Source organism: Carassius carassius, chromosome 37 (genome assembly GCF_963082965.1).
Source record: "Carassius carassius chromosome 37, fCarCar2.1, whole genome shotgun sequence".
NCBI classification, from domain to species: domain Eukaryota; kingdom Metazoa; phylum Chordata; class Actinopteri; order Cypriniformes; family Cyprinidae; genus Carassius; species Carassius carassius.
The window spans coordinates 24,009,233-24,020,254 of NC_081791.1; the positions used below are offsets into that span (position 1 = coordinate 24,009,233).

General features: G+C 37.1%; 1 protein-coding gene across 1 annotated transcript in view; it reads left to right on the forward strand.

The window, feature by feature from the left end:
- Positions 1-9,428, forward strand: part of vwa5b1 (von Willebrand factor A domain containing 5B1) — a 48,597-nt gene extending 39,169 nt beyond the window's left edge. The window contains exons 15-22 of the mRNA XM_059528310.1: positions 623-827; positions 3,548-3,838; positions 3,917-4,054; positions 4,241-4,372; positions 5,240-5,308; positions 5,552-5,621; positions 6,714-6,840; positions 8,398-9,428. Coding sequence (XP_059384293.1) covers positions 623-827; positions 3,548-3,838; positions 3,917-4,054; positions 4,241-4,372; positions 5,240-5,308; positions 5,552-5,621; positions 6,714-6,840; positions 8,398-9,081 — 1,716 coding nt within the window. The 3' untranslated portion in view covers positions 9,082-9,428. The remainder of the gene's footprint in view (positions 1-622; positions 828-3,547; positions 3,839-3,916; positions 4,055-4,240; positions 4,373-5,239; positions 5,309-5,551; positions 5,622-6,713; positions 6,841-8,397) is intronic.
- The last annotated feature ends 1,594 nt before the right edge of the window (positions 9,429-11,022 follow it).

Consider the following 11,022-nt stretch of genomic DNA (forward strand, 5'->3'; position numbering starts at 1 on the left):
CTTAAGTTCAGGAAACAAGCAATGAACATTTATAACTGTCCTAATGCCATGTCCATAGATTGATGGGTAAAAGATTTTGTCAGGTTGTCTAAAAATGTGCTTCATATCGTATGAGTTAAATTGTATAAGATACAATAATAATATTAATATAATAATATAATATAATATATGAATAATATTATTAATTTGTAGGTTAATTATTATTTTATTTGTTTTATTTATAATATTTCATTTGTATTTTTCATATATATATATATATTAATTAATGTAATTATTTTTAAATATATATGTATTCAGTAATGTTTCAAAATATTAACTACTAACCAAAAGTTTGGAATAATCTTATTTTCTTTCTTTCTTTAATTTAATTTTTTTATTATTTCTGGAAAATCTCGTGACACTGTAGACTGAAATAATGATTTATTTTAAAATATACTACATTTTAAAATATATTGAAATAGTAAACTTTAAAATTACAGTAATATTTCAAAGTACTACTGTTTAACTGTATTTTTAATAAAATGCCTACATCAAATGTGCCATTTGGACTGTATAATTTAAGTACAGTGGCATTGCAGATTGAGCAAAATGGCTAATGAACTGTTGCTCGTTTCTCTATCAGCCACAGTTGGCCAGCCTGTGTGCCACTTCCTCAAGAGGACGTCCCATAACTGCTCACAAACCTCAAGCGCAGCAACCAGAGGGTCTCCAGGGGGAGTCTAAGGTGGATCAGACCCATCCCGGCCCAGTCGTGGAAGATGGCTCCAGGTCTTCAACTGATCACTGTTCAACTGACAGCCCTTCTTTAGGCAGCACCGGTGATGCAGGTTGGTCTTTCACTACAGTCCTCAAATAGGAGAAAAAAGACATCAATTTCTGATGCATAATTTTAGCGCTGCTTGGTCTCAGAGTTAAGCTGGCTTTTAACACTGTAATTTAAACACCCATAATCAGCTGCACAGTGTGGGCTTAGAGGCACTTAATGTTATACACTAAGCGCTGACTGAGAAACTACTCCTGAATCTGTTAACCAGTAGTAGTGTGTAAAATCTTTTTATATATATAAAAAAAATTAAATTCAGTAGTGAATATGTTTTTTTTTTCTGATTTCTTACTGCTCTAAACATTTTTCATCAGCTAGATATCAATCTTTGTTGAGCGTTGTGAGGAGTAAAAACTCCACAAGGTTTTCTGACATTTACACACTAAGTATAAAAGTTTAAAGGGGTCATATGGTGCAATTTCAACTTTTCCTTTCTCTTTGGAGTATTACAAGCTGTTTGTGAATAGATAAGATCCCTAAAGTTACAAAGACTAAAGTCTCAAACCCAAAGATATATTTTTTATAAAAGTTAAGACTCGTCCATGCCCTTCTATAATGGCTCGTTTTAACGTCTATGTCACTGTGTGCATAACGCCGCCCAAATATTCACGCAAGTTAAGAATGCATAACTTTGAATCTTGCTGTAGTATTGTTGCTGCTGTTGCCGCCATGTCGCTGAGACGCTGTGTGTTTCATTGTGAAAGCAAAACTACTTTGCTTGGCCTTCCAAAAGAGGACACAACTAGAAATCAGTGGTTAAGTTGTAGTTACAACACTGTTCCAAAACAGTTCAACCCAAATATTCAGATGTGTGCAACGCATTTTATGGAGGACTGTTTCCTGATCCTGGTAGAGTAGCCTAGAATGTTGTCTGTGCACAAAGGCTGTTTCAATAAAGTGAGGCAATTCCAACTTTGCAAGTTGGCGCTTCTGACTCACAGCCTGTAAGTACGTTTACATATTTAAAGAATTTGCCGCTAACGATTCAAATGCAAGTTTTGAGAAGTGTAGAGTAGAGCTTGTTGTTTGTCATTTCTCCGATCACAAATGCAGACATGTTTTATGTTTACGTGGCATGATACGCAATGCAACGTGTAAAACGACTGTATGAGTCATTATAATCAGTAATTATGTCCCCACTGGATGCAACAAATGCCTAATTTGTAATGGGTTTTATTGGTTTTGTCTCGTAACACCGGGACACGGCATCACAGTATGGTAAGGGGTGTAACATTTTCATCATAGACTTGAGGTGTTCGGCCAATCACAATGCACTGGATAGCTGGCCAATCAAACCTGGTATATGCATGAACTTTTACAGAAATCTCTATAAAACAATTTTTAGATTGGAGTTTTTACATTTTGGAATTCGACTGGAAAGCCCATGGAAAAATCTAAGAAGTTCAATGGTCAAAAAATGTGGGCAAGATAATTCATAGATATCTTAAAATAGTTCAAATGTTTTTGAAAAATATTTTCTCACTGAGCCTGCATTTATTTGATTAAAAAATACAGTAAAATTTTGTGAAATGTTGTTACTTTTTAAAATACCTGTTTTTTGGTTTTTAATATATTTTAAAATGTAATTTATTTCTGTGTTGCAAAGCTGAATTTTCAGCATCATTACTCCAGTCTTTCTTCAGTGTCACACGATCCTTCAGAAATCACTCTAATTTGCTGATCTGATGCTCAAGAAACACCAGGGGTCATTTCCAGGGTAATTTGATGAATACAAAGTTCAAAAGAACAGCATTTATTTGAAATATTTTGTGACATTATAAATTACTTAACTGTAATTTTTTATCAATTTAATGTGTCATTATTGAATAAATATATAAAAAAATAAAAATCATGCTGACCCCAGTCTTTTCAACAGTACTGTACTGTAAGATGATATGAGTGGCCAATGCATTTCTAAATGATTTTAGATGAGTTTTAGATGTTATTGATTTAATACTGGTGTTTAATGTACTATAATGTCTCTCAATTTATAACTTTGAAAGCACCGCCATCAAAACACAGCTTATGTAACCAATCCACAGTATTCAACAATAAATTTCAAGACTGTCAGACTTTAAATCGCCTGCTGTGAGCAATTTTCCTGTCATTATTCATAATCCGTAGATCTCGGTTTTTATGGCGACTATCAGCTTATAGTTTTGTGCAATAAAACGGATATTAAACCTAATTGCCTGTCAGTTACCATATTAAACAGCTACTGTACATGTTCTCAGATTCAGACATCTCACTCTTTTTCAGCACCACGAGAGTTGCATTTTTAAGACAGCGTGTCAAGTTTAAAGCAATTTCAAAACTAATTTTTAAAAACATTAATCACACAACCTCATGTCATTCCAAACCTCACTGTAAGAACTTTGTTCATCTGTGTTCCGAAGATAAACAAAGGTTTTACGGGTTTGGAATGACATGAGGGTAATGCGGAATTAAAATTTTTGGGTGAACTATCCATTTAAGGCTTTTCATCCTCCTCTAGCTGTTTTTAAAGCATATCCTAAAATGGCATCTCAACAAAATCTGTTGTACTTTAGTAATACATGGTTCCTTTAAGCAACCCAACCACTAGTTGATTTTAAAAATATCAAATTTTTGCAGTTCTAACTTGTCATTATACACTCAGCCAACTGGTCTCTGATGTTTTCAGCAGGAAAAGCATCTGTTAATACTCTGGATATTATGTTTACCTTCTGTGCCTTTTTCGAACAGATGGTTACGCGCATCAGCTTTGCGAAGTCGAAACGCCCCAGGATCCTCACGCACCAGAATTCAAGGCCAGTCACGGAAAGGGAGATTGCAAAGTGGTCATATCAGGACTGCTGAGCGGGAAGCCCATGAGATGGGAGGTGGCCTTTGACATCCAGCCTTACCTGAAAGGCCGAGAGCGGGAGGAGAAAGTTCACGAGGACCTGTGGAACGAAACCTTCCATCACCTGGCGGGAAGCTCCATTATTCAAGACTTTGAACACATGGCGGATAAAGAGTGTGAGATTGAGCATGGTAAGGTCAATTACCAAATATGAAAACATCCAACTTGCTTTAATATCTGATCAAACCCCTCTATGCCATTTCTTGTAGGTTCTGGGAGAAGGTACCAGCTTTATGCCATCCACACAAGCAAAGCCTGCAACATCTTGAGCAAATACACAGCGTTTGTTCCTATCGATCTGGACAGCAATGAATATTTACCCACCTGCATTGAGTACAGCCATCCCGGTAGGTCATTCTTCTAATTCACCTGAGCTCACAAGGTCTGGCAGTTGCAATTATTACATCAAATACACTCTTCTCACGAAGAAAAAAACAGGGAGGAGAGCAGGGGAACAGACGAAGCAGTTGCTCCGGGCTTAAGCACACAATTAGATTATTGTAATGACTCCTTGTGCATTTGTTTATCTCCAGGGGAGCATCATAAACGAAGTTCGCACTGCAGTTCTCGTTCCAGCAGCAGGAAGAACCGTGCTTACTCTGTGGGTCTGGGTCGCTCGCAATCGGGAGGTTTGCCTGGGCAAGATGATGCAGCGTTATGTTACAGTAAGATTGATGACAAAGTACTGACAATTGGCTTGTTTACAAGTGTTGAGGAAAAAATTGATGGATCATTAAATACTTTTTATATTGCATGAATGAGACTAAAGCTTGGTTTGATTTTATTCTTTATTCTTTCATTTCTTTTGGGTGTGAGTCTATGGCAATCCCTAGAAAAAATTGGTAAAAAGTGATAAAATTTGGCACATATATTGAGGAGAGTATCAACTTTGATCACACCCAATTTTAAACTCTCTAGTGCCACCAACTGGTCAACCTTCACATATTTTACAATTAGACTCTGAGTCAGACAATCTTGAAACTAAAGATGTCTGATATATGAAACTGCTTAATGCATTAACATATTTGATGGTGAGGATGCCAAACAAGAAGTGAGATCCAATGCTTTGGTCTACTGAATGCACTGGTGGCAATGACAGTTGGGACCCAAGCAGTTCATTGATAGTGCCTCTGGTTAAATATCACAAAAATACTCAAAAACCTACATTTGGGATAACTTGGCCTACAGTAAAATATGTATATGATTTTGTGGAGTTTTGAACAGTTTTACATAGTATTTTGTGTACAGTCCTCACTGACAAACGATCAAATCTTCACCAGAGGTCCAGTAACCTCATAAAACTGAACCAAAAACACCCACAAAACTTGAAAACAAAAATATATGTGTTGTCAGAGTATTCTGACAATACAATATCAATTAGATGAAAGGTTGGTTGATCATAAGCTCAGACCCATTTACCAACTTGGATGTGATTCCTTAATGCTAGTTCAGATAACAGCTTTCATTCCAAACCGATGTCAAAAGGACTTGTGTCTGCACCCTAAAATGCTCTTTTTGCTCTATATACACAGACGATTCATCCCAACCCCCCTGCAAAACACCCTCATCCTCCAGCTGGGACCGATGTAGTTCTTCTGAAGGTACTTTTCTCTGACTGTATGCATCACTTGGTTATTTCTGTTTTTATAGTCTTGCAGGTGTTCAAGAATGTCAAGCAAACACAGCAGTGTTAATCACTTAAGTTTGTAGCTGCTGAATAGATTAATTAGATTTGACCTATAGATTATTGAGTGCTTTTTGACTTGGAGTGCAGTGTATTTGTTTGTGTGAGTGTGTGTGTGTGCTATAGTGATCATCAGAATCCAACTTGCTTTCTCTTTCAGCCTCTCAAAGGAGTTCATCGGTGACCTCCGACCACTCGCAGAGATCAGTCGAGAGCCTTTTCTCCGCCAGGTGGGTGTAGACAGAGGGAACGAGATGGGTGAAAGAGCGAACAACATCCACAAATCAAGTTACACTATTAAAAACACTGTAATTCACAGAACACAGATGAATAATTTAGCAGTTTGCATCGCTCATGTGCCATTGTTTTAAATCATGAGTCGAATTTGCATTTTTATTGCTTTTGGTAGTCTGTTGGGTGCATGTAATGAGTTCAACTCTCAGAGAAGACAAGACAGGCATTCATTAGTCATTTAAAAAATATAAGACAGGAGATGTGTAGACTGACAATACGACATATTTGCGCAGGTATTTAGGCTATTTTGAAATCATTTTGTTTTTATGTTTTGAAGTACATAATGTTTTGCTACAATTAAATGAATCAGTGTGACAATTATCTTCTGGCAAGTGTTTGCTCTCTTGATGTCAAAGGTTTTGCTATTAACATTTTCATTTAAAAAAAAATTAGTCTAAACTTCTTGAGCATGAATTGAAGGATACTCCAGCCCAAAGAAGTGTGAAAATTAAAGGATGTTAGTCACAACCACTCAGTTTCAGTTTTAATTAACACTGACATCATATGCAGAGGGCAAATTAACTGCGGGGTGAATACTGTATCACTGAATACTATAGACTTAGCTCATAAATATTAAAGACTGCTGTGAATATTAATTATGACATGCACCAATGGTTTTAAAACATCTAAATAAATAGTTTACGTAATGTATTAATCTTTGAGAACTAATTGGTTCAAATTCGGCCTGGATTATATCCTAATACCATTCAAATCACTATATATATATAAGTGCATAAAAACAAAATTTAAAACAAAAGATAGATGGTACTCCAGACACCAAAATAAACACTTCCCTTTTGTGTCTGGAATCTCTCTCACAGTTTTACCTCTCGTTGTCATTTGAAATGTCAGCTGAACTAATGACCAAAACATGAGGAGTGGCGCTTTCAGGGATGTCACACCCTGCAAATTAAAGGGGCAGTGCGACGGGGCGAAGGGGCAAATTTAACCAAGAAAAAGAACTTTAGAAGTGTCTGTGCATTTAAAGACGACAGTGAGTAAAAGGTGTTGTTTCTTTTTGCCTCCAGCAAGCTGAGCCTGAGCAGGACACGTCTCCTGAAGAAAGCCGCCAGGGGCTTCATGAGCCGGTCGCAGAGCAAAATCTGCAACTCCATGGGAGAGAGCGAAAATGACAACAAGGACTACATTCCTCTGGTTTCTGTCACCATATTCTGCTCTCAGGATGTTGATGCTGTGTGGTTTCAGTAGAACATACATTTGAAGTCAACATGAAATTGAAATTGCCCTTATTAATGCCTGTAATGGTAAGAAGCATGACGTTTCCAGACAATGTGCAATATGCAGTTAATGCATAATACACTGGGCCAACTAACCAATCTGAGCCAACCGTGTATTTAGGAGGAAGTGGTATCATAGAAACAGAAAGTCAACAGGCCGTTCAAATATATGAAAAATAAGGCGTTTTTTTGTTTTTGAAAATGTTACACTGCACCCCATAAATGCAATCAAGCCTAAAAATAAAGCAGTCAACAACCCCTTTAACTTTTTTAATGCATGTTTAATGCATATACATACATATACATATTATACATATAGTGGTTTATTGGGTTTGTTTGGCTGATATTACTTTAAGAGCTACTGCTGCTGAACTTGACATGGATCTGACACACATTGTATTTTCTCAAAGTGCGTGCTGTCGCATTTGTGAGTGCAATTGCACAGCACGCTGTACAAGCACAGTGTATTGGCTGAGAGTACAGGAAATTTGTTATTACTGACATATGGCCTGAAAAAATCTCATCTGACCACAGTTCACTGTTGAAGTGGAGTGCGCATCTGAAAAGTCTCCTATTTGATGTGGTGGTAAAGATTTTCTGTATCTAAATAAACAATCCTTGTCAAGAAAAAAGAGACAGAAGCAGCTGTTGTGAGTGGGGTGGCCAACCCTAGCCCTGCCCCTGTGTTAACTGAATTAAATATAGTAATGATGTTTTATTAACAAAGTTCGGGAGAAGCATGCTCAGATAATCTAATGAACACGAAAGGAGCAAAACCAGTACTCAACCCAATTAACAAGATAAAATGTGTACTGTATATATACTGTACACAGCAGACATAACTCTGTTCCTGTTTTCCAGCGTCCCTCCATCACCCGATCTCTTCATTTAAAACTATTTCTGTCCTAAACTGAGGGGCCAAAATTCTGAGCTCGGACTCCTCCCGTTTTGGAGAGCATGCCAAATGCACATAACCTTTACCCTGTTTATTACAAATGTGAATATATATATATATATATATATATCTATATTTTTTTTTTCATTGTGGAAGTAAATGAGATTCATGTTGACTTCAAACAAAGTGCTCGACAAACTTCAACTAATAATAATGTCAATAATGTATTGCATCCACTCACCTCATAACCTATAAATAGCCGGTCAATACTCACCCTGCACACAAAGGCAGTCTTCTTTACGTATAGTGAGTAATAGATCTGTTGACATTTAACAAGCACCGATCAATATATCGTGATCGCTAAGTCTGGTTAAATGAGATGTACTATTTGAGAAGACTATATTGGTCATGGCAATTACTCTAGTAAATAGTGATGAGGCGTAACAAAATCAGTAGAGCGCATTTTTAAGGCTAATGTAATTGACAATGCCTAAAGACCTTAAATGGCTCATTAAAGTTCTGTCTTTGAGCTTGTTTATATGTTTAAGCACTGATTATGGTTTCTACTTCCTGTTGCAGGTGTCATTGCAGCTGTCCTGTGGGTCATTCATGTTGGACAGTGCCTTGTGTGATGCCATCAACGTGCCCATGGACAAGCTGAAGTGGACGTCGCCCTTCAACAGCCACAGACTCAGCCTTACTCATGTGTCCCACTCTGGTTCCCGGCGCTCTGAGAGTCTGGAGGTCCACCACGGCTCCTCGCCTCCTCCAAAAGACTTAGACTTCAACTCTGAATGTGAGGAGTTGGTATCCCACACGTCTTCATCCTCATTCCAGGCCCGAAGCCCTCGGATGGAGGGCAAGCCTTCGTTGTTGAGTGGCTTCTCGTCGATGTCGGCCAAAGCCCCTCCATCGCCTATCAACTCTTTGTATGACAGTGGACGGGGGTCTGAGACTGAAATTGCAGAGACGGCCCTGCCGGGTTCACCCGGGATCCTGCGAAGGGCTGTGCAAGACCCCGAGGGGATGGTGTGGGCGACTGCTGTTGCTCTGGCCTGGCTGGAACACAGTTCGGCCAGTTATTTCATTGAGTGGGAGATGATCGCCGCCAAGGCCAGCATGTGGCTAGATGAACAGGTTGTCCCAGAGGGCCGAGACCTGGCGTCGGTCAAAGCCGCGGCCAATCAACTCTTCATCATCCTCAGACACTGGGACGAGAACCTGCAGCTCAACATGCTCTGCTATAACCCCAACAGCATGTGAGGCCTGATAGGGTAGTGACGAAACTTCAATCTATGCTAAACAAGGGTTTTACTCGCCTTGAGTTGTTTTAATGTTTATTCTGTGGATTTCGTTTTAGTTTTATGAATAGAAATTGTACCAGTATTTCATCAACCTGAAGGCCAGAAACATACTCCGCACAGGTATGTAGACGCCAATGTATTGCAAGCATCCTATTGTATATATGTAACTTGTTTTCTTGCATTACTGTAGCAGTAACAAACCCATAAAAGACTGTCTCTGTCTCCTATTGAAAAAAGTATTACAGTTGTGAGGAAATAGTTGCAACTGAGTGTTATTTAGTATTATTTATATACAGTGTTATTACGTTTTTTATTTTTATTTAAATAAGTCAGTTTTTTATGTTTTATTTAAATTTTACTTTTTGTTTAATTTTTATACATTTTTAATTTAAGTAAATTATGTGGGTTTTTTATCTTAATATTCAGGTTTGATTTATTTATTTATTTATTTTAGTAATTTTAGTGTTTTAATGTAAAATAATTTCTGTTAGTTGGCAACATTTGTAATTTTTCTTTAGTTTACATTTTACATAACATTTGTATTTGATTTTATATCTCATTTTATTACTTTAGCTTTATTTCAATGAACAAAAATGTTTTTAAAGGTTTTCAGTTTTAGTTAATGATACTTACCCTGTTGCAACAACAAAAAATATACTTGATATTGAGTTAAAATGATCAGAAATAAAGTCACAATTATTTTTATAATATTTTTACATTCTGAGATGGAAACAGGATTGCATACAATATTCAACAATTGAGAGGGAATATTGTTTTATTGTTTAATACTTGTACCATTAATTCAGTCACGGTTTTATTCAATTGGAAGTAAATTGGAATTAATGGGAGTAAAGAGGTGCAATAGCACCCCTTGTGGCATCATTGACAATGCATCTCGTACTGGTTTAATTCTGAATCGATACATAAAAAACTGTGAAATCGAGTTAGCATGCTGTAGCTAGAAGTGTTTGCGTTCACATATTTGCATAGAGTATATTCTGATCCAAACACCACCCAAAAAATGTGCATGTCTTTGCAAGATCGTTCGTATTTTTTCTGTCGTCTCTGAAATAATGACGTGCATATGGTTTAATAAACTGTCTGGTTGCTGCTTTGGAAGATTTTGTACCATAAACGTTAATTGTACGAACCCTTATAGTGACTTGTTCATTAGTTTACGTGGTTGACTGCTACTGTTGCTATATGTGGCATTACAGGCTATTTTAGCTGTCGGAGGATCCAGTGACTTATAAGATGCAGATACATCATGTGATAACATCATGTAAAGTACATTCGTTTGCCTTTATGATCGTTAAAGATGTCAAATCGTCGCTGGAATGACACTTTCGATTGCTTTAAGTGCTCTCCAGTCTTAAGTGCCTAACCCTGCAGAACTTTCTGGACTGTTGAAATGAACGTTGTACTGTTAGCGCAATGCGTAATTGATTATTTTTTAAATTTTTGCTGATTACATTTATCACTGTGTATGTATAATTCTAGTACTTTGTTGATGTCAGTTCAAATATTGTACAGACAAATTCTAAAGATTGGCTGTAAATATATGCTTAAAAAGTAGCCTAAGTGAGAAAATGCAAAAGCTAGTGTATCTCTCGATATATCGCACTGGTTTATTTCATTATCATGCGTATTACACCTCAGGTATTGCTCTTGAGTACTGTTGTCTAAGTAGATAAATGAGTGGTTTGTGGAAAGATCTTTCATCTCAAGGTTCTTTTGAGATCCGACCTCTCTTATGCTCTTGTGACGTGGCAGCTGGTTTGTGAAAAGTGCATTACGTCAGTCAGTTGTACTAAATACTTAAGTGTCGAATTCCCTTCAAGTCATGTGTACTTGCTAGTGCAATGCTGGACTCTGTAACTGCATGTAATAAAGTTAATTG